General features: G+C 59.2%; 6 protein-coding genes across 6 annotated transcripts; 4 read left to right on the top strand and 2 right to left on the bottom strand.

The window, feature by feature from the left end:
* Positions 1-760: 760 nt before the first annotated feature.
* Positions 761-1,894, top strand: CMQ_4876 (para-hydroxybenzoate-polyprenyltransferase; the record flags this gene model as incomplete). Its single annotated transcript, XM_014313032.1, has 1 exon — positions 761-1,894. The coding sequence occupies one exon, from the start codon at positions 761-763 to the stop codon at positions 1,892-1,894; it is 1,134 nt and encodes a 377-aa protein (XP_014168507.1).
* A 406-nt stretch (positions 1,895-2,300) lies between these two features.
* Positions 2,301-2,823, bottom strand: CMQ_4648 (ribosomal protein s23; the record flags this gene model as incomplete). Its single annotated transcript, XM_014312804.1, has 2 exons — positions 2,301-2,479; positions 2,565-2,823. The coding sequence occupies 2 exons, from the start codon at positions 2,821-2,823 to the stop codon at positions 2,301-2,303; spliced, it is 438 nt and encodes a 145-aa protein (XP_014168279.1).
* Positions 2,824-3,438: 615 nt separating this feature from the next.
* Positions 3,439-4,554, top strand: CMQ_4325 (uncharacterized protein; the record flags this gene model as incomplete). Its single annotated transcript, XM_014312481.1, has 1 exon — positions 3,439-4,554. One exon carries the CDS (start codon positions 3,439-3,441, stop codon positions 4,552-4,554), a length of 1,116 nt encoding a protein of 371 aa, XP_014167956.1.
* A 468-nt stretch (positions 4,555-5,022) lies between these two features.
* Positions 5,023-5,366, top strand: CMQ_4722 (uncharacterized protein; the record flags this gene model as incomplete). Its single annotated transcript, XM_014312878.1, has 2 exons — positions 5,023-5,204; positions 5,261-5,366. 2 exons carry the CDS (start codon positions 5,023-5,025, stop codon positions 5,364-5,366), a joined length of 288 nt encoding a protein of 95 aa, XP_014168353.1.
* A 1,305-nt stretch (positions 5,367-6,671) lies between these two features.
* Positions 6,672-10,029, top strand: CMQ_4789 (microtubule-binding protein; the record flags this gene model as incomplete). The annotated part of the gene is made up of 2 exons (XM_014312945.1): positions 6,672-8,933; positions 9,469-10,029. 2 exons carry the CDS (start codon positions 6,672-6,674, stop codon positions 10,027-10,029), a joined length of 2,823 nt encoding a protein of 940 aa, XP_014168420.1.
* A 213-nt stretch (positions 10,030-10,242) lies between these two features.
* CMQ_4413 (ubiquitin-protein ligase) lies at positions 10,243-23,615 on the bottom strand (the record flags this gene model as incomplete). Its single annotated transcript, XM_014312569.1, has 5 exons — positions 10,243-10,337; positions 10,399-13,233; positions 13,411-15,534; positions 15,606-23,391; positions 23,568-23,615. The coding sequence occupies 5 exons, from the start codon at positions 23,613-23,615 to the stop codon at positions 10,243-10,245; spliced, it is 12,888 nt and encodes a 4,295-aa protein (XP_014168044.1).
* Positions 23,616-24,665: the final 1,050 nt, after the last annotated feature.

Genomic DNA, 24,665 nt, shown 5'->3' with positions numbered 1-24,665 from the left:
TTTTGCTTCCTCAGGCGTCAGCTGCTTCGATCAATAAAGTGGGCGAGTGTCGTTGCGATAAATAGGCGCTGTGAGCGGTTGTCGCGCTGCAGCAATGTCGCGACGCGGCATAGATTGGCTATTTCGATCGCTCGCAGCAGACGAAAGCGGGACAGCACCGCTCATGCAATCCGCATCGACGTGTATGTTGCAGGAAGATGTTTCAGAAAACCAGATATTTGCTCGAACTATTCACTTTGCCTCCATCAATTCGCGAGTGACGGCAGGAATTACCAAAACGCTCCTTCCCAGTTCGAAAAAACGGGCCAGTAGAAAGGTGGGGGCGTCCTAGTGACGCCGCAACTTCTTATTGGTTGGAGCTTCAAATGGCGATGCAGCACTCTGCAGCTATCTGATTCCGTATATGTATCTTGGCGTTGATATATGTAGTTTTTGTTGCCGAGAAACAAAGGCACGAGTCAGTGTCATTGGAACCGAGTTGTCAGGAATTTAAAGCTGGCATTGGTTTTCTGTTTCCGAGAAGCGAGCAAGGCGAGACGAGAAGCTGTTTGCTCTTACAGGACGTTGTGGGGACAAGCCGAAGTCACGTGCATGTGGCACAAAAGCTTCAGAGATATTTCACATGCGCAATGGCACCAGACTCGGGCAAAGTTACGTCTTCTTCCAGTGATTGACATCTGTGACGGCGAGCTCGGCTGTGCCAGCGAAGCCTAACCAGCTTTACGGACTTGAAACGATGCAATCTCTCTATAGCCGCAGCATGCGGCTAACACGGCCAGCGAGCCTCTACCGGCAGCAGGCTCTCGCCTTCCGTCGACCGTATGCAGGAGTCCGGACGCTGGATCGAATCCATACGACGGCCATGGCCCGGGTGGTAGCTTCTCCGACGGTCTCTGCGAGCACTGGCACAGACGATCGGCCGACGGCACCATCACTGCCGCCATACACACGCCCGACTTCAGGCCTCCTCTCAGTGCTTCCGGCGTCCTGGGTTCCATACGCAGAGCTGACACGCATCGACAAGCCGACGGGAACGTACTACCTCTTCTTTCCCTGCCTCTTCTCGACGCTGATGGCGGCACCCATGGTACAGCCGGCTATGGCGACGCCCGGGGCCGTGGCCGGCACGTCGCTGCTCTTCTTTGCGGGCGCCCTGATCATGCGCAGTGCCGGCTGCAGCATCAATGACCTCTGGGACCGCAACCTAGACCCGATGGTGGCGCGCACGCGACACCGGCCGCTCGCCCGCCAGGCTATCACGCCCTTCCGCGGTCTCGCCTTTACGGGGGCGCAGCTGCTGGCTGGCCTCGGCATCTTGGTGCAGTTTCCGACGTCGTGCCTTTACTACGGCATTCCTAGCCTCGCGCTCGTGGCCACGTACCCGCTGATGAAGCGCGTCACGTACTACCCACAGTTCGTGCTCGGCCTGACCTTCTCGTGGGGCGCTATCATGGGCTTCCCGGCGCTCGGCGTCGACCTGCTCGCAAACAACAGCGCTCTGCTGGCCGCTGGCCTGCTGTACTCGTCCAACGTCGCTTGGACGGTGCTCTACGACATGATCTACGCCCACATGGACATCAAGGACGACGCCAAGGCCGGCATCAAGAGCATCGCCCTCAAGCACGACGCCCAGACCAAGTCCGTGCTGACCGGACTGGCCGTCGTGCAGGTCGGCCTCCTGGCTGCTGCAGGCATAGCTTCGGGCGCTGGTCCGGCCTTTTTCGTCGGCAGCTGTGGCGGCGCACTCGTTTCGCTGGGCGTCATGATCCGTCGCGTCAACCTCAAGAGCGTCAAGGACTGCTGGTGGTGGTTTGTCAATGGCTGCTGGCTGACGGGCGGTGTCATCGGCATCGGTCTCGGCGCTGACTATCTGGTACAGTACGCTGGCCGGTAAAACAGGACGGACAAGACGGAAAAATGGGAAGAGATGCAGGAAAAGACCGTTGTCACTTACTAAGGCGATATATGTAAAACTATCACCCCAATGTACAACAGGAATGTATGGCGAAAAAGAATGATGATCACATAAACAGACGACCAGCAAGCACACCGGGACCATTGTCGAATTTTTACAGTTTTTTCTTTTGATCATAGCTACCATAAGACTCCCAGGCGCTACTCCCCTGCCAGGCGGAGCGCTCTGACTCCGGTCTCCAGCAAGCTTTTTGAAAAATGACCTCGCGTGCTCCTGCTTCGCGCCGCCCATCTGCCAAAGCCATTGTTTGTAGTTGCGACCATATCCCATGTATGAGTTGAAGTTTTTGTAAGTTGCATTGTCCCACCATCTCGCCGCGATCCGTTTAAGATCTTGGCTTCTCCTTCTTCTCCTTCCACAGAGCCAGAAGACCGACACCGGACACCTTGACGACCTTGAAGCGCACACCGGGAATATCACCCTTGGCCTTGCCCTTGCGACCGAAACCAGCCAGGAGGACCTCGTCGTTCTCGTCCACGAAGTTCAGGCAACCGTCATTGGGGACTGCGGTAAGTTGCGGTTAGAGAACAGCCTGACACAGAGAACGAGCAGACAAAGAACGATCAGTACAGAGTTTAGGAGAACTCACCGAAAGCCGTGACCTTCTTGCCGTTCTTGATCAGCTGCACACGGACACACTTCCGAATGGCAGAGTTGGGCTGCTTGGCCTCAACACCGACCTTCTCGAGAACAATTCCCTTGGCGTGGGAAGAGCCACCGAAGGGAGACGACTTGAAAGCAGTGCCCAAAGCACGCTTCTTGTAGTGCAGGTCAGACCACCGCTGCTCGCGGCGGTTGTCCCGCAGCTTGCGGGCGGCGTTAAGACCACGAGGCTTTCCTTTACCCATGATTGCTGCAGAAAGAAAGAGCACAGGTTAGCGAATGTTCTGACGAATTCGGCTGGCAGACCGGGCGAGTTGCCCTCTTGTTCTCGTGAGCATCGGCCGGCCCCGAATTTTCGACGTCGTCAGCCCACGGAATGTGGAAAAGAGTCCGAATCGAGAAAAAAGGGCTTCCGCAGCAAGCAGAGACAAGAGGTGACAACTGTATCTGTGTATCGAGGTCCATCGCATAGAAACGTACCGATTCGTGTGTGGTGATCGCGGAGATGGGGTGAGTTTCTGTTGGTTGATGAGAGGGGATGGAATCTCGAAAGCAATGGTGAACTTTTTTTTGCAATAGGGCGGGCGGAAAAAAGGTGCACCCACATTTCGGTAGGGTTTCCTCGCCCTAGAGCATAGCAGCCTGAGGCGAAGAAAAAGTTTGTGTCCTCGGGACCCACTGTCCGGTAGACTAGTCACGTGTGGGCCCAGTACTCCGTACTCCATAAATCGCCGTAAGCGAGATATGGTTTAACGCGATAACATGGGATATGTATTTACGGGATGCACAACGGGTGAGCAGTCCGAAGTGTGCAGACAAAACAACACCTGTACCAGCTCAATGGCCGACCCGATGTAGCCATGTCTCACTGGACCAAGGGCAAATTCCGACAGCGCGAGCCGCCGCCGGCCGTGTTTGTGCAGGGCTCGCCGACGACGTCCAAAGTGTCGCTGTCGGGCAATGTTGGAGTGGTGGGCGGCCCAGGCAGCGGGAGTGGCAGCGGAGGGGGAGCAGGCGGCAGCAGAGGGGGTGGAGGGGTGCTGTCGCCGGTGATGCCTACGCTGCAGCGGACGGCATCGCGACTGAGACAAGAGGTGGCCGGCAACACGGCGCCACCGCGAACGCCGTCATCGGGCGGCGTTGTGTCCGAGAAGGGAGGCGGTGTTGGCAGCAGTGGTGGAGCAGGCGGTTCGGGGTCTCCTTCCAAGGCAGCAGCAGCAGCGACGTCGGGGGCATCGACAAACAACGCATTCTCGCTGGCGCTGCCGCTGTCGCTGGGACGGCCGTCGTCGTCGTCGCGGGCGACCGATAGGGCGGATTCACTCTGGGCGGAGATGCAGGCCACGCTGGAGGAGGTGGAGCTGTCGGCGTCCGAGGGCACGCGCGTGTTTGGGCCCGACCACGACGGCAAGCTGGCCGAGCTGCGCCAGGCCCAGATCGCGTTGGCCCAGGCGTGGGCGCGCAGCGAGGCCGACGATGCCATCGAGACGACGTTGTCCTCGGCTGCGGCCGCGGCGACGGCAGCAGAGACGGCCAAGACCGGAACCACAGCCGGAGCCGGAACTGCGCCCGGAACAGCCACAGGAGCCGCACCCGGGACAGCCGAGGGCGAGCAGCTCCATGCTACGATGAGCAACCTGGCCAGAACGACGACGGCAGGCACGACTCCTTCGGGCGCGCGAGACGACGTGTCCGGGACGGCTGGAGCAGACGGCAGCACGGCCGGGACGGCTACAGCGAGTGCGGCGGCAGCGGCGCGGATGGAGGCCGAGGAGACGCAGGTAGACATCTTGCTGGCGCGCAAGCGACGCGAGGCCAACGACCGGTACTTCCAGCGGGTCAGCCGCGGTGTGCTGGACGTGGTGGCCAAGCTGGACGACGTGGCTGTGGCCATGCGGGCGGTCGAGCAGGAGAGCAAGGAAATGTTTGGGGACAACGGGGTGGAGGAGGAGGACGAGGGCGAAGGAGAGGCCTAGGCGAGGCCGACAAGAAGCCGAATCGAAGAAGCGGACACCAAGAGAGGCGAAGCGCTCCTATGCATTCTTACGGTTGCGCACTACCGATGCCGCATACCTGTGGTGGTATCTTACATTCAGTTACAATAATACCCATTCTGCTAGCGATGCATAGAGCGTGATCTTACAGAGGCGAAGATGGAGGAATGTGTCAGATGACAATGGAAATGGAAGTGCAGGATGAGTAAGTGACGGAAGGAGGGAAAGGCCAATGGGGAGGCAAGACAGTGTGGAGCTGTGCTTCGATAAAGAGGTGCCTGATTCCATTGCATCATCAGCATCTTCCTTCCGGTCTGCGACTCGGTAATCTGCGCACTACACACCGCCGAATCGAACGAGCTGCACAGAAAGCACAGAAACGAACAGAGTGACAGTTGCGACCCCGTCTCCAAGCATCCAAACCCTACAAGCACACAAGGTCCTGCCGACATGAAGCCGTCTACGCTTTTCGCCACCGTCCTGGCGCTCGCAGCGGGCGTCGTTGCGGTCGACCAGCAGAAGCAGGTGGTGGTGACGTACCCGAGCAACACGCCGGACTGGGTGGTGAGCCAGGCCAAGGACGCGATCGTGGCCGCTGGCGGAGTGATCACGCACGAGTACAACCTGATCAAGTAAGCAAGCTGGTCGCGCGTGTTGACATCTGACCCGACTGACTGACGACTGGCAGGGGCTTTGCGGCAACGGCCGGCGAGAAGGTGCTCGAGACGGTCAAGACGATGGGCAGTGCGTACAACGCGCTGATCGAGGAGGACGAGGTGATTACGATATCGTGAGAGGCGGAAGAAGGAGGGAGGAAGACGGGAAACGGAGGCACGACCAGGCCTGTTCGGGCTTTTTGTCACAGTCTGTCCTGATATCGGCATTTTGGCTGCCTGACTTGGGAGCGAGTTATCTGAATACACCAACCTGTTTTGTCCAGCTGCGGTGATGACTGCCTATTGCGTTCGCTCGCACGGGGGGATTCGTACGAGTCAGAAGCGACAGAGCCAAGTAGCCCAACGACTCCGGGTTTGCCACAGAGAGTTGCCAGCCAGCACCCCTTCATCTCGCATCCTGCCTGTGGAGACAGCACGGCGGCCCGTTGCATCTCCAGGCGACATGAGGCAAGGCACAGGCTCTTGCATACGTCGTACTGGCCGTATTTCCGGTGCTCCGTATATTACGGAGTACTCCGTATCTTACATGTCATCGTCGAACCCAACGCGATGACAGTGGAGATGACTGGCGATCGTCGTAGGCAACGGCCTCTTGTCCCTAGGCGAAAGCGCGGTTTAATCTTTGAATTTCCCATTTACCGCCGAAAGAATTCTGACAGCGGCAGCGAAGTGGGGCATTTCAGCCACAGTTCATGCACGTGGCTGGGAAGACTGATTGGGCACTGACCGTATATCATATGAAGGGATGGGCAACTGAAGATTAAATTGTAGCAGGTGTGAGTACGATCTACAGGGCAGGCACGCTTCCCTGTTGCGGGCCTGTTTTGTGTTTCTTCAACGTTTCTCCTTTGCTGCCTTCGGCTACGCCCATGCGACCCTTCTCTCTTCCTCGCACAAAAGTACGAATACGGGGGGGGTGCTGCCGCCAGGAAAAAGGCAGGGTCCACAATCTATATCACTTTGCTTTGCGCCGTGACCGACTACTGGCGCTTGCGATTTATCTCTTGCATGTACGGAGTACATAGTACGGTCTCCGCTCTTTTCCCCTCTCGACTCGCATCTCCTCCTCCTCCCTCTTTTTTCTCAACGATCCCACAGACTCGGTCCGCTGGGAGGAGTCTCTGTTTGCCTGGACCACTCAACGTATGACTTTGCAGGCCGACAGGCTCACACCGACGTTATCATCCGCCGAGCAACGGTCTCGGAGCAGCAGCCGACTTTCAGGCCTCTTGTGGCCGGGGCCAGACCGCCCTTTTGCATCCCTGATCGCCGTCTTGACGTCCTGCAGTGATCTGCTTTCGCATTTGTTTTTGTTTTTGTATCTCTATTTGTTTTCAACCCTGTTTCCGTTTCTGTCTGTCTCTGTCTAGCTTCTTGCTCTCCCCGGCCTCTCTCTGATCATCTCCCGACACACAAGCGCCAATGCATCAACAACAGCAGCCGATTGGGCGGGCGGGCCAAGCCGCCCTCTTGACGTGGGTCAACACATTTGCTCTCGACCGCAAGGTGGAGCGGCTAGAGGAGCTGGCGGACGGCCAGGTGTTTGCGCAGATGCTGCACGACCTGGACTCGGAGTACGATCCGGCCGAGCTGGAGCAGAACACGGGGTCGTCGGCGTGGTTGACGAACAAGCGCAATATCCAGTCGGTGTTCAAGGCGTTGACGCGGTACATCATTCACAAGGACCGGAGCGGCGCAATCGAGTTTCTGCCGCGGACGGTAGACTTCCGGGCCATCTCGGACAATCTGAACGCCGAGGGACTGGCGCAGCTGGTGGCCGTGTTTGTGGCGACAGCGATGTTGGGCAGCCACAACACGCAGTACATCCCGGTGATGCGCAGCAGCCTGACGACGGCCGAGCAGGCGGCGATCATGACGATCCTACAGCGCAAGGCGGAGGAGCGGCAGCGGCTGGCCGACAGCGGGACCGACGGGGGTTCGCTGGACGAGGCCGAGACGGCGATGCTGGGCACGGGCTCGAGCACGGGCGCGGGCACAGACGCGGCGCTGGTGGCAGAGGAGCGGCTGGCGACACTGGCGGCAGACTACGATCGGCTCAGCAAGCGGCTGGCTGACACGAGCACGCGGCTGGAGCACCTGCAGATGTCATACGAGGCCATCAAGGAGGAGCTGGAGCGCAAGGAGAAGGAGCTGGACATGGAGCGACAGAGCCACGGGGCGACAGAGTCGCAGCTGGTGCGGGAGCTGCAGGAGAAGCTGCGCGAGCAGGACGAGCTGATCAGCAGCCAGGAGGCGCAGGCGGAGGAGGACCGAGCGACCAAGCAGCGGCTGGCACAGGAGAGCGCGCAGCTGAAGCGACAGGCGGCACTGGTGGAGCCGCTGCAGGACCAGGTGCAGGAGCTGCGACACGCCAACGACGAGCTCAGCAAGAAGGCCAACACGGTAGACCGATACAAGCAGAAGCTGGAGACGCAGCGCGGGCTGGAGACAGACCTGCAGAACGCACTCTACGAGCTGGGACAGAACAAGGAGGCGCTGAAGGAGCTGGAGGCGCTGCAGCGACGGGGCGGCCAGCAGCAGGCGACGATCGAGCGGTTCCGTGAGATGGTGTCAGGGCTGGAGCAGCAGATCGAAGACAACCGACTGCAGCGAGCGGCGCTGGAGAGCGACGTATACGGAGCCCACGTGCAGCTGGAGAGTCTGCGCGACCAGAGCCAGCTGAGCGAGGCGCGCATCGCCGAGCTGGAGCAGCAGCTGCTAGTGCACGGCATCGTGCTGGTGGGCAGCGGCAGCGGAGCGGCCAACGAGAGGGAGAATGGAGCCGGAGCCGGAGGAGGAGCTCCAGGCAGCGTTGCGGGCAGTGCAGGTGGCAACATCGAGGCAGCAGGAGGCAGCAGCGTGGCAGCCAAGACGTTCAGCCTGGAGGACGAGCTGCAGCACGAGCATGAGCAACAACAGCAGGAACAGAAACAACAGCAGACGGTCGAGCCGACAGCACAGGCACTAGAGCTGGCACGGCTGCGGGCAGAGAACAGTCTGCTCCGAGGACGGCTCGAGTCGGGCACAGAAGGGGACCACCGGCTGCGGAACGAGCTGGAAGCGACGCGGGCCAAGGAGGAGTCGGCGCGGCAGCAGTACAGCGCGCTGCTGGAGAAGCACACGGTGGCCGAGGCGCAGGTGCAGGCGCTGCTAGGAGGACGAGCCGGCGAGGGGAGTGCCGTGCTGGCAGAGGCGCGACAGCGGCTACAGGCGGCAGAAGGCGAGCACGAGCAGCAGACGGCGGCGGCAGTGGCGCTGGAGCGACAGGTGGCCGACAGCCAGCGCGAGCTGTTGCGGCTGCGCGGCGACCTGGCCGCGGTCGAGAAGGGGTCGGTGGCCGAGGCGCTGGCCGAGCTGCAGGCAACCGATCGGCTGGTGTCGGAGTCGCTGAGCCAGGAGGTGGCGTCGTTGCGGCGCGAGGTGCGCGGGCTGCAGCTGGACAAGGAGCAGCAGCAGCAGCTGCTGGTCGAGGCGCTGCTGTCCAAGGGTGGCATGGCCAAGCGGGAGGCCGAGATGGCGGCCGAATCAGACTCGACTGCCGAAGCAGAGGCAAAAAATGGGACGACGGCCGGCCAGCCGGACAAGGCGCACACAACAGCAGACTCTGCCGCGACAGAGGAGCAGCTGCGCCGGGTCGGCGAAAAGAACGAGAAGCTGCGGGCGGCCGTGAAGCAGCTGAAGAAGGTTGGTGCGCTGCTGTTTCTGTCTTTGTTTTCTGTTTCTTCTTTTCTTCTTTCTTTCTTTTCTTTCTTTCTTTCTTTCTTTTCTTTTTTTCTTTCTTTCTTTTCTTTAGTTTCTTCCTTCTTTTTTCGTTTCCTTCCTTCTTTCCGTGATTAGTCATCACATTACTAATACCCTCCCAGCAGTACGACGCGACCGAGCTGGAGCGACAGGAACTGCAGCGGCGGGTGCGGGCGGCCGAGGCGACACCGGGCAGCGCGGCAGCGGCAGCAGCGATGGCGGCCCAGCGTGCGGCGTCCGACCAGGTGTTGCGCAGCCTACAGCGCGAGAACGCCATGATCGCGACGGCGTGGTACGATCTGACGAGCCGGCTGCAGAGCAACCACGTGGTGTTGCAGCGGCGGCAGGACGTGCCCAAGAGCTGGCTGAACAAGCAGCGGCAGATGGTGAATGCCACGCCGCGGAAGTAGGAGGGATGGCATCAACAGCAGCAGTTCGTCGTGGTCGTCTCGGCCGTCCGTCTGGTCGTCGAACGCAGTCGCTGGCGCGACCGCAATCGCTGGCGCGCATGGGTCGACCGACCGACCGTCGGGGTCCCTCGCTCGGTCCGCCGGCCGTGCTGGCCGTTCGTGGCCGCTCTACCGGTGGTGGCAACAGCAACAGCCACAGCAACAGCACCAATCTCGTCATCTTCAGCTCAACTTCGGCACGCGGTCGTGTCGATCGTGCTGACCGGCGCCGTGCTGCTCGGCTTCGCTTCCGCGTCGGCGTCATCCAGGGCCTCCGTGCTGACATCCGTGCCGATATCCAGGCCGGCATCGTGGCCGGTTTCCGCGCCGTCGTCACTACACGCCAATCTCCCGTCTCGACCGCCGTCGCTACCGCCCTCCTCGTCGCTGCTGCTGCCGCGCTCTTCGCCATCGTCACCCCCTTCGCCTGCGCCCTGCTCTTCGTCTGTCTCGGCCTCTCGGCTGCCCTGTTCTCGCCCCTGCTCTGCGCTGCCGCCTACTACCGATATACCCTTCTTGGTCGACGCGGACCGCTTGTTAGCCATGAACGTGATCCCTTGCTTCGCGGTCACATGACGTCGGTCACATGAATAGTTACGATCACATGATACATTCCAATATAACTTCACATGACTACGCACGTCGCACTGAACGCGTAACAAGAACAGCTTCCCACAAGAACAGCTCGTCTACTATACAACGGCTGTCTGGCCATGCTCTATGGCACCTGCAAGCGTTGTGCCGGCCTGCACTCCGGAACGACCCTTGCCGGCGACACGGCATGAGGGAGAAAAACAAAACATTTACGCAAAGCCAAAGTAGTCGTTGCCCGCCGTGATAGCCTTGATCAGCTGACTCCGCATGATCTCGTAGCTGTCGTATTCGGGTAGATCGAGTTCTGTACCGTGCCATTAGCTTATGCAATATACACAAAAAGCCGGAGACAAAGGGCAACTCACGATTGAAACACGTATGCGAGCTCGGCAGACGGTCCTTGTTGCCGTAGTCGCGGTGGATGTTGAAGCGGTTGACGCCATTCATGCCCTCGAGCTCCTTGAAGCCGTTGAGCGGGACCTTGCTCGTGCCGGTGACAAACTGCAGCAGCTTTGCGCGCTCCTCCTTGTCAAAGGAGCGGACGGCACGCCAGAACCACTGGATCTGCGGCGAGGCGGCATTGTAGTTGTGGTACTCGGTATGGCTGCGCCAGTCGTCAATGTCAATGTCGGGCAGGCCGGAGATGAGCAGCTCCAGCTCCTGCTCGGTGAAGATGGAGATCAGCTCGGCCGGGATGATGTCGTGGAAGCCCCGGAGAAAGTCCTCCATCTGGTCCTTGACCGAGACCAACAGCTTGTGCTCGACGACCAGACGGACGTAGTCGTGCTTGTTGTCCTCGGTCACGGCCACGTCGCGGCCTCCGTCGATCAGGTCCTTGACCGTGGTCACGCCAAACTCGTCGTCGACGACCGAAAAGGTCTCTGTGATCACGTCCGTGATGTCGTTCTCCAGCATCCAGACGAGCGACTTGTAGTACTCCGGGTCAAATGACTCCATGTCCTTGACCGAGACCGGCTTGCCTAGAATCCGCTTGTACACAGCCCGGCTGAAGTAGCACTCCAGCAGCCGGCCCTCGTACAGGGCCTTGCCGATGATGCGGCCGATGAACTTGAAGAACATTAGGTGCTCGTCGTTGATCCCGCTCAGCTTGTTCGGGTGGAAGGTCGTGCGGTCCGACGAGACTGGGATGAAGAGGGCGTAGTTGGCGTCGAACATCTGGCGTGCCAGCACCTGGAACCACTCGCGCGTCACGCCGCCGGCATCCACTCCCTCCTCGCCGTAGAAGCGGATGTTGAGCTTGCCGTACTTCATCTCGTCGCCCGTCTTGAAGTAGAGCGACCGGAACGAGTCGTGGAACACCTGGTCTCGCCGCACCGACAGCTGCAGCGCCGGGAACGACGGCCGCGAGTGTGTCTGGCCGCCTGCTTTGGCGTGCACGCTGCGGTTGAAGTAGTTGCGCTTGTTGTCGAACTCGAGCACCTTGGGATTGCGCACCAGCAGCGAGAACGTGCCCGACATCAGCTTCGGGTTGTTGCGCACCAGCTCGTTGAGCACGCGCCGGTGCTCTTCCGTAAACTCAAAGAAGAGGTCGCGCACCGGCTCGTTCTCGTCGCCTGCTCGGGCTCCTGGGCTCGACAGCTCCGACACCACCGTCATGCCCTCGTCGCCCGGCGTCGTCCCGTCGCTGCTGCTGCTGCCCGCATTCTGTCCCACGCCCGCGTTCTTGCACACCACCATCAACGACTCGATCAGTGGCAGCAAGATCGTCGCCACGTTCAGCATGCTGTCCCGCTGCCGGATCGCCGCCAGACATGCGCTTAGTCGTCCCCACATCGCCGAGAAGGTCGTGTTGCGGTACAGCTCGCCCATGTAGTCGTCCGAGCCATTGCTGTCGTTGCTGTCAGGGCCCACTGCTGCCCCGTTGCCCGCCTCGTCGCCCCCCAGCGCCGCCGCCTCCTGCTTCTTCGCCTGCACCCCAAACAGGTGGTCCAGCGCGGTCAACACCCGCAGCAGCTTGTTCTGTTCCGCTGCTCCCGGTGAGAACTTGGCCAGCGCGATCCCCTGGATCTCCGTCCCCGTCTCGGCCGCCTCGATGTGCGGCAGCAGTGTCTCCAGGTCTGCCAGGATCTTCTCGCTCAGAGCCTTGGCCTGTCGTGTCAGCTCCTGCCCAAACAGCTGCTTCGTCCCGCTGATGCACGACAGGTTCTTGATCGTCGAGATCGTGTTCTGAAACGTCTTGGAGCTGCACTCCCGCGCCACAAACACGTTGACCACCAGCGCCATATAGCTGTCTGGAATCAACGGCGGCTCCAGCTCTCGCGCCTTGTTCTGGTCTGCTTCCGGCCCGCCTGCTGCAATCGTCACCAGCGTCGCTGCAGCTGCCGATCGCGAAGCTGTTCCTTCGCCCGTCTCTTCTTCTGCTTTTGTGCCCTCTTCCTCCTCCTTCTTCTCCCGCTCTATCCGTGCCTTTTCCGCCTTTTCTGCCGCCTTCTCCTCCGCCTTCTTCTGTGCCTCCACCTCCCGTCGCCGACGCTCCAGCGCCTGCAGCGGCATTGTCACCTTGTTCAGCAGGTCCGCCAGCAGCTGCATCACCGACGAGCTCTCCATCACCAGCTCCTTCTCCAGCAACAGCAGCAGCAGGTTGATGCCGAATCGCGATGCCCGCGACTGTACCGCCTTGGCCTTGCGACTGCTCGGAGGCTTCCGCAGCGACGCCCCGGCAATGTCGTGCTCTGTCAGGAAGAGCGACGGGATGTGAAGGCTCTTGCTGCACAGCTCCACCAGCAAGTCTAGGCACTGCTGCATGATTAGCAGCGGCGAGCTCTCCAGCCGCGTCTGCAGCATCGCCGATTGCTGCCGCTTGCGCGTGCTGCCGGGTGCCGTGCCCGGAGTCGTCGTCACTGCCGCGCCCGAGCCCGACGCCCCGATCATCTTGGCCGCTGCTTCCTTGTCGCGCGCGTGGATCCTAGCCTTGGCCGACAGCTGGCTGAAGCACCGCTCGACCGCGTCCATGTCCGAACTGCCGTCCTGCAGCACCTGCAGCAGCGTGCTGATAATCTCTAGCCGCGTCTGTCGGTTCTGGCAGAGGTCCATGAAGAGGCTGAAGAGGCTGTTGCGTGCGGATCCTTGCTGCGTCACAAAGAGCAGCCGTAGCAACGTCGCCACTCCTGTCTTGTCCATCATCTGCACCACCTGTCGTCGCTCCACCTTGACAACCGCCGCGCTCGCGTCGCCCGCAGCTGTGCCGCCAGTTCCGGCCGTCCCGGAAGCTCCGCCTGCTGCTGCTACTGCTGCCGCTGCTGCTGCTACTGCCGCTGCCGCTCCAGAGCCGCCCTCGCCGCTCATCCGTCCCGCCTCATCGTCTCGCAGCCGCTGTGCTCTCTGTGGTGGCAGCCGGTTCCGCTCGATCAGCGAACGCGCCAGGTGTTGCAGATTCGGCGGCAGCAGGTCGTGCAGCTCGTCGCCCTGCTCCATCAGGATCTGCTCCCGCAGCTCCAGCGGGAACGTCATCAAGATGCTGGCTGTGTCCATCTCCTGTGCCGTGTTGTCGCCGCCTTCGTCCTGTCCGCTTGTCTGCCGTCGGTTGTCTTCGCGCTGTCGGCGTCGCTGCTCCTGCCGCTCCTGCTGCACAATCTCCATCCGCACATCCTCCGGCAGCGCGTCCAGGAACTCGTTGAAGTTCTCGATCTGCTCGCCCGTCGACTCTGCCCGCTGCCGTGCCTCCGACCGCCGTGCTGTCAGCGTACTGGCAATCACCTCCTCGCGGAACTCTTCTGGGAGCGCCGCCAGGTACTCTGCGTCGATACCGAGACCTGTCACGTCGATCTCCTCGCCACGAATCGTCGTCATGATCCGCTGCTGCGGCACCTCTTCTTCCGGCTCCTCCCGTGTCGCCGGTTCTTCCACATGGCTCTGGTCGCCGTCAGCCTGCACTCCCTCCATCGGTTCCGACGTGTCTCGTCCGGCCGCTTCGTCTGCGCCATCGGCTTCGCCCGTCACTGCTGCTTCGCCCGTCTGACCGGCAGCAGCGGCCTCCGCATCGCGCTCAGCCTGCTCCCGTTCGCGCTCTTCGGCCTCTTCTTTCTCGCGTGCCTTCCTCTCCTTCTCTTCTTCCTCCTCGCGCTGCCGTCGCTCCTCCTCCTTGCGCTTCCTCCTCTCCTCCTCCTCAAGCTTCTTCTTCGCCTTTTCCTGGCGCTCCACCTCCAGGCGCGCCCTCTCCTTGCGAGCCTCTTCCATGGCCGCCGGCGCGAGAATGAACAGGATCCGGTGGAACATCAACGATTCTGCCTTCTCGTTGAAGGTAGGCCCGAACACCATCTTGGCCTCGTGTACCCAGCGGTCGCCCGTAGATGCCACACGGAACGAAATTGCCTGGTGCGGCTCAACAGGCGATTCGCGTCTGCCTTCAACCGACCGCAGCTCCGTGCCCAGACGGGAGTCCGGATGGTTGGGCGACGTCAACTCGCGGAACTCGTTGCGCAGACCCTGGTGCGTGATCTGGAAGTGGAATGGCTGTCCACGTCCGGCAAGGTTGGGCAGAGATGCCATCAGGTCGTTGAGGAATGCGATCGGGTTCTCCGGCGCGCTGAATGCACCGCCCGTTGGCATGCCGATACGGAATGTAGCTGAAGAGTGGCCGTTCCGGCTGCTGTCCCGCGGAGAGCCGCCTGCGCGCCGGAGCAGTGGGTTGATAGCCTCTTCCGCGCCGCTTCCAGCGCCAGTACGGTCGGAACGGAAGATGTTGCCAAAGTCGGCCGCACCGTCGCGCGAAGATCCAAAGACAAAGGGAGGGAACGGGCTGCGCATGCCGCCGTGACGGTGGCGTGCAATCACATGGTTGTGATGGTTGTGGTGATGGTGGTTCGGCTCAATCACCAGCGTGTCCCAGGTCAAGCCAGCAGGTACATCTTGTTGCATGCCGTCCTCGTCTGGATAGCCTTGCTCGTAGATGTACTCTTCCTCCTCCATCCCATCGTCCTCGTCCTCGTCGTCCTCTTCGAGCTCGTCTTCGATATACGGATCGTCGTACCGGACGCCATCCTCGTCCTCCATAAACGTCGGGTTCATAGACCGTGCCAATTCCTCAAGCTGCTCGTTGGGATCGCCATCCGGCAGGTGGATCTGGGCCTGGTGCAAATCACCGGCACCCGCGTCATAGTCGTCGTGATCGTCGTCCTCGTCGTCCTCATCCTCATCCTCATCGTCGTCTTCGCTCGTCTCGCTTTCCCAGCCCGACGCTCCATCGTCGTCCTCGAGCTCCTCAATCGCCTCAATGTGATCCTCGAGGCCCTCCATGTCTTCCGAGCCGACTTCGTCACTGTCCTCGTCATCATCCTCGTCTTCGTCGTCCTCATCGTCGTCCTCGTCATCATGACCCTCGTGGTCATCTCCGTCTTCCATGACAAGTTCGACAACACCGTGTTCGTTGTTGAGGTGTTCGACTGTAGCCATCTCGTCTTCGTCTTCGTCGCTCACGTTCTCGTCATCCTCGTCCGTCATTTCGTCCTCGTAGTCCATTTCTCCTTCGTACATGTCTTGATCTACGACTGGGTTAGCAAAAGCGAATCGAGAGGATGCGCAAAAGGGACCAATGAAGACGCTGTAAGCTCACCACCATCTTCCGAGTCCGAGAACTCGTCAGGCTCTCCTCCTTCAAGCATGCCAAGAGAAGAGTTGCGGTACAGATCTGGCGTTTCTTCGCGGTCGTCCTCCATATCGGACAAGGATGAGGTCGATATCGCATCGTATTCGACGGGACCAGGCGATGACGAATGAGTCAGGATGTTGAGGCGGCTCAGCTCGATAGCAGTGCCGGTGAGCACGTTCAGAACGCGCAGTATTTGCTTGACAGTACGCTTCACGCCCGGGAACGCCAGGTCGACGTCGGCAATCGACGCAGTCAGGGCGGCCAGGAAGCCCTTCTCGTACATGAGACGACGCAGCTGCATCTGAGAGTGCGCGATGGCCGTCTCCGAGAACGGGCTGTGGTTGACCAGCGTACGGTCCTTGTCACCGCCAATCATGCCGGCCATCAGCTCGGCGAGCGCAGTCATCTTGCCGTAGCGAACGTCGATTGGCTCAGTCGAGACGGCGGCTTCCTTGTAGGCCTTGAGAACGGTGTCGAGGACGAAGCGCCGCACGAACAGAAGATCAGTCTCGTCGTCAAACTCGTAGCGGCTGTGTGACCGGTCAATGGGCCGCTCGCTTGTCTTCTCCACCAGGGAAACAAGCAGACGCCGTGCCTGATCAGCCATTGCCTGCTTCTTCTTAGCTACAATCGTGTCTTCTGGTACCACCGTCGCGTTCGGGACAGAGTAAGCGCCGCAGAGGACATCGTGCAGCAGGTAGTTCAGCACGCTCGATCTAGGCTTCACAGGCGTGTGCGTCTGGAGGGCCACGCCGCGCTTGTAGTTGATGAACTCCATCTTGGTCCGTGTGTAGCTGTGAAGCAGCTCCGTCAGGCAGAACACGAGGAAACCTCGGAACACGAAAATCGGATGCTCAGAAGACTGGAATGCCCGGGATGCCTTCTTGTCGCCGCTGCTCTTGCCCTTGCTGCTGTCGCTGGCTTTGGCCCCAGACGATGCTGCTGCGCCTTCCTCGGTGCCGGGAGCAGCCGAGGAGGAAGATGCAGACGCTAGTGGAATATCTGTACCCAACGGAGTCTTTTCAGAATCCTTCGCCGCCTGGTTGGGCTCAACATCGTCGACCTTCTGGTAGATCATCAACTGTTCTAGAAGGAAGGTGATAACACCGTCTGGATTCTCAACAATGGGTCGCTTGTGCTCCGTAGTCGGCTCAGCTTTGGGAGCATCTGGCATGTCCTTATCAGTGTTGCTGCCATGTGTTGCGCCGTTGCTGCCGGATGCACCGTTCGTTTCTGTCGATGGTCGGACATCGTTAATGTTGAGATCTTCTGTCAATTGGACAGCTGGCCCGAGTGAATCGTCGTGGCTACTAGTGGCTGCCATGTCCAAGGTGCTGCTGTCGAGCTTGCTCTGTTTTCGGGTAACAGTGAAGGCATAGTTGAGCGGGTTGTCTCCAGGCGGCCAACGGTGGATCTGCACCATCTCCTCGACAACGGAACTGAACACTTTCGGATTCCGCAGGGCAACATGTCCTAGGTATTGCAGGAATGCCTTCAGGTCATGCGTCCGAAGATTTCGGTGTGGTGACGTTTCGAAGAAAAGCCGGATCTCGGCGCGCATCACTTGGCGGAGCACGTCGTCGTCCTCGACAATATGCCGGAGAATCGTCACAATATTGGTGCCAATACGAGTCTCCTTGAAGCCGCTCGCCCCCATGCCAGACAGCTGCTTTGCCATGAGGAACAGTCTCTGTAGATTCTTCTTGTCGCCAACAGTCTTTGCCACCTCGCGCCGTCTCGTCATGATGACGAGGAGTCGGCTGACCGAGACGGCCAGTACCTCGTCTTTGCCAACCCGCGGAAGGATATCCAGGGCAGATTCGAGAAGAGTGCTGTAGTTTGCGTCGCTCAGAATTGGCGTCTTGACCTCGACTTCTGGATCGCCCATCTTCTCCGAGTCCAGGCTAGGCACCGTCCATTTGTACGTTGGCAGCTGTTCATCCTCGGTAGCGAGAAGCTCAAAGAGGAGATAGAAGTGCGGCAGCCAAGGCGGAAGCTCTTCGGACGAACTGCCAGAGGGGATTTTCAGGAAGCCAAGAAGCTCGTCCATGTTGTGGCGCAGAGAGTCAACGGTAGAGCGGAAGAAAGAGTCAACGTCGCGAATGAGAAGACAGAGAAGGTGTGCGTACGCCGCAATGCTCTGCGCGTGAGTCTTTTTGTTCTCCTCGTCGATTGCGAACGACATGAGTGCTTCTGTCAGGGTCTCGCCCACGTCCTGTGCGCCATTGGCTACTCCAGCTGGCTTCAACACGCTCGTCGAGATCAGCTCCGAGATTTCGTACACAGCATCCGGATGCACCTGGATGACCGCAAGGCAGCGGTCTATCAGATCTTCTCTCAACTTTGTCCGCTGTTCCTCCAGATCCTCTCGCACGACAACATTAGAAGTCGGCGTATCGCCCTTTGCGTCAGTGACAGGCGACGGCACAACGACTGTTGCATTCGTGTCGGGGCCCGTACTAGAAGCGGCCTCAGTCCTGGCGCCTGACGTGAGCGAAGAGGATCCGTTGTTACCGGCCTCGTCGGACACGTTGTGCTGCTGCCGAAGGGGAGACGGTGGTAGAATCGGCGGTGGGAGCGAGGGCAATGCCGTCAGAGTCGCAGTCAACGGATGGTCGGGGTCGGATGCGTCTCCCACAGCACGAAGCCCCACGTCTCCGACGACAGACTCGAAGAGGTCTTCCAGTCCAAGGCTGCTGTCAAGTGCCATTGGGTCCATAGGAAAGGGGAGTCTTGGGGCGCGTCCAGCAGTCACAGCCGGAGTGGAGGAGGCCGGAGTAGCCGAAGCAGGAGTACCAGACGCCGAAGCAGACAACGTGACCGAAGCCGCAGCCGATCCAGCTGCTGGCTGGGGGGCACTTCTCTGTGCCAGTTCTGCGCGCCGACGCTTAACAAGCGCTTCGGTATCTTCAATGGGCACTGGATGACGTGGTCCGGCAAGTCCCGCTTGGTGTGCGTTGCAATACTCCAGCGAGGCCTCGGGAACATTATTGCTACGGTAGCACGCTTCGTCAAGCAGGTCCTGGGGAATCTTCGGCAGTTCCGGCAGCCTAGTCACCGTCCAGTTGAAGGTGACCAGGTCGCCACCGAACACGGCCGTAGGAGACACACGGGGCTTGTTCGCGCGTGTGAAGCTGCTTTCCTCCATCTGCCCGGCTGCAATAGTCCTCAGAATCTCGACAATCTTCGAAAGCAGGGTTGTTGAGATCTTCTCAGCGACAGACGACTGCCAAAGATCCATCACGGCCGGTAATATAGCCATGCGAACCTCAATTACCAGCTGGTGGGTGGCTTGTTGCGAATAGTGGCGGTCTCCTGTCCGTCCGAAAATGCTGACCAGACCTACCGATTCGATGCTTTGTCCGGAGACGAGAACGCTGTACAGGTCCAGAATCCTCTTCATGCCAATGCCGGCGAGAAACAGCTTGGGTGAGTCGTTCGGCTCCTTTGCTGGGTCCTCCAAGAGCTTGTGTGCCGATTCGGGCTGGTCCCGGTCGATTTCTTGGGCAAAGTTACGAAGGATGGTGTTGAGAATCTCGAAACCGCCGAGCGACTTGACTGCCAGAAGCACTGGCACGACAATGTGGGTCATACTGCTGTTTCCGTGTTCGCTGTGCCGCGAGTGATCAACCAGGATTTCGTACAAGGCTCCCAATAAGACCTTGCAGTGCTTGTGGCCCGTTGGTCCACTCACATCCAGCGCCTTTAATGGATCCAAGATGGTCCCCGCGATCGCCTCTGCAACCCGCAGGTGGTGGTACCGCTGGAACTGTTCTCTCTCCCTGCGAGGCAGAAGAGCCTTGCCCATAGACTGAAGAATCTGGACGATCACGGGCGTGAAAGAAGACAGCAGCGTCCGAAGCAGCTGGTAGTTTTGATAGGCATCAGATGCATGCTCTTCCTCCGTCAGCTTGTCGAGTTCTGCGACTCCAGAGCCGTCTTGGCTGTTCAGAGCATCTAGTGAGGTAGATGGCTTTCGGGACCAGCGGTCGGGAACTGCTGCAGAGATGGCTTCCTCTTCGTTCATAACGAAGACAAGGAAGGGGCCCAGCCGTTTGATCAGGTCCTCGTAATAATCAAAGACGTTGACATTATAGAAGGAAGTTGTTCCCTGTCTTGCCAACGGGAAGCAGACCTGCAACGTGCTGAGCAGGGATTGGGTCTTGGCAAGCGCCTTCACCATGGCTGTTCCTTCGGCCACTTGGTCAGCCGTAGGCGTCTCACCGGCAGGGTTGATAAGAGATGCAAAGTAGGATGCATGGTTGGGCTTTTCACTTTCGCTGCTGCTGCCGATGTCAACAGCTTTGCCTTTCCCAATGTTTCCGGTATCACCACCGCCGACATTGCTGTTCAGCAGTGGCGAAAGGTCGTCAAAAGAGTGCAATGTCCGGTAGAGCAAAGACGGAAGGCCGAGAACAGCACTTTGATCGAACAGCTGTGTGGTGGAATGCTGCAGGCTTCGCGCAAACATGGGTGGGTTTTGATTGATAGGCAAGCCAGGAGATGCCACAAGGTCCAGGACCAATTCAATTCCGCCCTTTTGGATGAACAACGCTTGCAATCTCCCATTGTTCTGGTAAGCGTTGAGAAACAACATCGTTGCGTTGACGTATGGGCCGGCATCATGGTAAGCTGGAGTCGTCGGGGTCGATGTTTCACTTTCTGATGTAGGGTTGCCAGCTGCCGATGCGTCTGTCATCTCGGTGTCTTCTGAAGCTGCGGCAGCATTGACGACATCAACCGACCGTTGCGGCGGCGTCGGGGAAAGCTTCACTCCCCAGGCGTCCGTCCGCGCCTTCGTGTCAGCCAGATAACGAACTCGGCTCACCATGACCAGAACGGCATTAGCGATAGCTGTTCGCAGCGACGGGTGATGGCGTGCAAGCTCGTCAAAGTTGCTTCCGATGTTGGCTGGCAATCCTGGCTCATTCTCCATGCAGCGGATGTGAGCAGGGTTCTCAAAGATTTCAAAGTAGCTTTCAAAGGCCCCTGAATCCACCACCATTCTGCGCCCCGAGTTGTTAAGCGATATCGAGTTAAGGATGGAGGGAATGGCGCCAATGGCTTCAGTGGACGGCAAAATGCCTCCAGCCAGCTTGTGGTCACGGGGGCGCTCCAGCTCCTCGCCGGACAGTGGGCCCTCGCGACTGACGATGCCAAGAGAGGCGTCCTCTGTATCGACTGGGACATCTAGATCAGGATCATCCCCGGTTCCGTCGTCATCATCATCCGCGTTTCCGCCATCATCAGCTGCCCGGCTTGGATTACCTCCAGCAGCAGCATTTTCGGCGTTCCCTGCGGCATCAGTAGTCGCTGTAGCATCTGCAGCAGAAGCGCTCGTTTCAGCGCTGCCATTGGCATCATCACCTGGGACTCCTGTGGTGTCGTTGCCAGCGTCCTGAGCTTCGGGCTTGACTGTGGGCAACGGCCGGCCAGTGATGGCCTGAAGAAAGCTCTGAATCAGGCCCGACTCGGACAGGGCAACGAAGCTGGTCGGGTCATGGTTGATGAAGTGGCTGAGAGCGGTTGCAGCATTCGTCCACACAACAGAGCCGTACACTGTCATATTTTCCAGGATCGTGCGCAGGCTGTGCAGGAGCTGCGTATTGTCAACCAGATTCCGGAGTAGACGATCTGTACCAGGTCCAAACTGGAATGAGCTTGCCATCAGGTGATAGATGAATTTCAGCAGCCATTTCAGCGTCTGTTGGAGGTAGAAGGGGACGTCATAGTCAATGACGCTGCAACGCATGTTGGTCGGCGTGATGTCGCCGTTCTCAACGATTCGTTTGGCCGAGGCCGCTGTGTCCACCAAGAGTTTTGAGATAACGTCTAGGCCATGTGCGTTTGCAAACGGCTGGAAAGATGTCGGGAAGCTCAAAACCACGGTGTCGAGGAAGGTGACAACAACGAGGTAGTTGCGTTCGGCGATTTTCGAGCGTATATTCAAGGCATCGATCAAAATCTCCATGAGTCCTGTAGTCATCATTTCGGGCATGCGGTTGCCAGCAGTGAGGTGCAGCGTCAGCGAGAATAGCTGCTTGCGCCAGTCGTCGTTTTCGATCACTTCTTCCGGCGTCTCCGGCCTGTCTTCCTTTATGTCGGCCACCGCCTTGCGTAAGACGTAGAGCAAGACGCCATGATTGACGCTCGCGTTCACCGCGGACATGACATCAGCATTCTTAGATGAGAAGCCAGCCAGGCTCTCCAGCAGCTGGAGGGCTATGGTTTGCAGCCAGACAGGCAATGGAGATTTGCCCGCGCCAGGGCGGATGAGCTCGGCCAGTTGGTAAGTAAGTTGATATCTTCTCGGTTCTTCCGAATCCTGTTTCAAAACCTTTTCAAGGAAGGCAATCTCGGGATGGATAAACGCCAAATTGGTGATTGCAAGCAGACGAACAGCAAGAGCCAGCTGACGCTGCTCCACAGAGTCAAGCAGAGCCCTGGCCGTCCGAATGCGGCTCAGCACCTCGTAGCGGGACAGTGCAGGCATCTCGGTCGGACAGCGGGCCATAAGCTCATACACAGAGCAGGACTGTACAGCATGGTATGGAATCTCAAAGGTACGCTGACCGGAAGCCGCGCCGTCATCTCCTCCGGGCCAGCGAGTCGGCACTGGTGAGAAGGGAGACGAAGCCTCGTCCGGCACTGACCAAGAGTTTGCTACCCCGGATGTGGCGCTCGTGCGCTCCGCCCGCGGAGTCCGGTCTTGGCTGCCCATGGTAGAGCTGCGGCGCAGTGGTGTAGGGGTGGAGGGTGCAGACGCATACGAGTCAACCAATCCGCGTTGACCTCGTGGCGAGTCATTCTCTGTGATTTCTTGCTGGCGCGGATGGTGTTCTGGGTAGTAAGTGACCTTGACGTCACCCCAAACCTTCCACGACTGGGGAGAAGTGTTCCCGTTCTGGTCGTCTGGGTCTGTCGAGCCTTCAGTTGCAATGGCAACAAAGTCATTCGTGAACATGGTCGTGACGTTCTGCGAAGTCGCGGCTGAGACCGTCGCCGTCGCCGTCGCCGTTGTGGCAGTTGCAGTCGCCAAAACTGACGGTCCGCCTTCGGCCTTTTCCTTGCCCTTGGCGCTTGCGGATGCTGGCGTGGAGGCAAAGGGATGGGCGGGCGCAGCCGGTATGGAAGAGCCGGCGATAGGGGTCTTGATGAACGGCTGAGCCAGCTGTTGGACTCGATCGAGGTCAATGTCGTAGTGGTTCTGGAGAAGCGCAGTGTGGAAGACGCGGGACGTCGTGCTGGCGCGTTTGTAAGAGGCGTGGTACCGCAGTGCAAGCTCGTGGCCAACGTGCAGGGCGGCCTTGAGTATGTGCAGGGATGCGGAGTTGAGGAGGCTGCTGAGATGGGCGCTGCTGGCATAGATGCTCCTGTTTCCGCAGTGCTGGAGGAGGCCACGCGTAAACTTGAGGATAGCCAACACCAGCTGGCTGTCGCCATCTTGTCCGAAGCCAAGCCGGGCAAGCTCAGCGGCGTCCCACTTTCGGGTGTCGCGGAAGTCGACCTGGTGGGAGGTAGTCTGGAGGAGGATTTCGCATCCAAAGTCGCGCATCTGGGGCCCGGCCTGGAGGCCGTATGTTTGAACGAAGCACTCGAGTATGTTGTCGAACCTGTTGAGGAGCGGAATCCAGTGGTACAAATCGCCCCGCGGGAACGGCCATCTTGACGGAAACTTGTCGAGCTCACTGGGCAGCAGCGGAAGCGGGGTCTTTGCGACTGACTGGACATAATCAGCTAGCCAAGGAGACTGTGAAAGAGGGCATTGTCAGCAAATGGCCAGCAGCAACGAACAGGTGGGGGTGGAGATGAAGCAGGAGCAAGGCTTTGACGGTGGGAGGGGTGATCTCATAGGCGATGCCGCCAGGCAGGGAAATGCGAGGCAGGCGTGGGTATTCCGTGGGCCCCGATGCGAGCAAAACTCACCATAGACTCCTTGTGCTTTGACTGCAGGCTCTTTGATATCTTGACCATCGTGCCGATGTCTTGTTGGCAGAGCAGGAGCTCCACCGAAAACCAAAGCGAGAGTGGATGGAAGGCTGAAAGGAGCTCAGCTCAGGTCCCCCCTCGGCTGCCAGGGTTGTCCGTATAGCCAAACATCCAGCGCCGGGAGTCGTCTTGTACACTGGGGCAAAATATTCGTGGGATCGCAGGAGCGGCAGTATTGGGCCAAAGCAGAGTTTGCAGGAGCAGCCTAGGAAAGGACGTGTGCAGACGTCCTTGTGGCTGCCAAATGGTCCACTGTAACGGAATGCTGAGAGACCAGATTCGATGCCAGCCGACACGGTGTGCAGGATGTGTCGATGGTATCTATTTTGGTAAACGCAGCGAACTGTCAGAGTTACCTTGGTGCAGGAAGAAAGCAGGATAAGGTCAAAGTAAGGTTGTGGAAGATAGAGGAAGTGGAGATGGAAATTTCAGGATTTCGTTGCTTGCAAAGCTTCCGTTGCCTGTTTGGCAGGCAGTGCGGGCAGACTGGCGCCTTAGGCGGTGAATAAGTGGTGAGTATTTTTTGTGGAGTAACTGCGCTGGGCAGAAAAGAGTCGTCACCAAAGAAGTTATAATTAGCGGTAGAATGTCAAGGAATAGTGGCCCAAGCGCCCTGCAACTTGCCGCTGGACGCGGCTAAAGCGCCGTAGCAGGTGACTGACGGTAGGCGAGACGGATTCCGGCGCCTACATGCGAGACGGATCGCAATAGCAGAATCTGTGCAAAACATTTATTTTTGGTGGGCTTTGGAAGCAAATGGAGTCTGGCAGAATTACAGCCTTGCTTCGTTTTTCAGCCGCAGTTCTTCTCCCGGTGGCGCCTCGTCAGCAGGGGCTTCAGGCAGCTATGCAGCAGGTACTGGTGGGTATCTTCAAAACCGCGTATATTCGGAGGTTACAAGAAGAGCCCTTTTTCCACAGCCTGAAGAATAGGTCCTCTCAGGGCAGCGTATCTACATGCTATTTCATCTTACGAGAGCAGAGAAACAAGGCAAACGACAGTGGGCGCAGCGGGGAAATATAGCACGACCTCTGC

Source organism: Grosmannia clavigera (genome assembly GCF_000143105.1).
Source record: "Grosmannia clavigera kw1407 unplaced genomic scaffold GCSC_97, whole genome shotgun sequence".
In the NCBI taxonomy this organism is placed as follows: Eukaryota; Fungi; Ascomycota; class Sordariomycetes; order Ophiostomatales; family Ophiostomataceae; genus Leptographium; species Leptographium clavigerum.
This window is presented reverse-complemented; position numbering and strand designations above follow the sequence as displayed.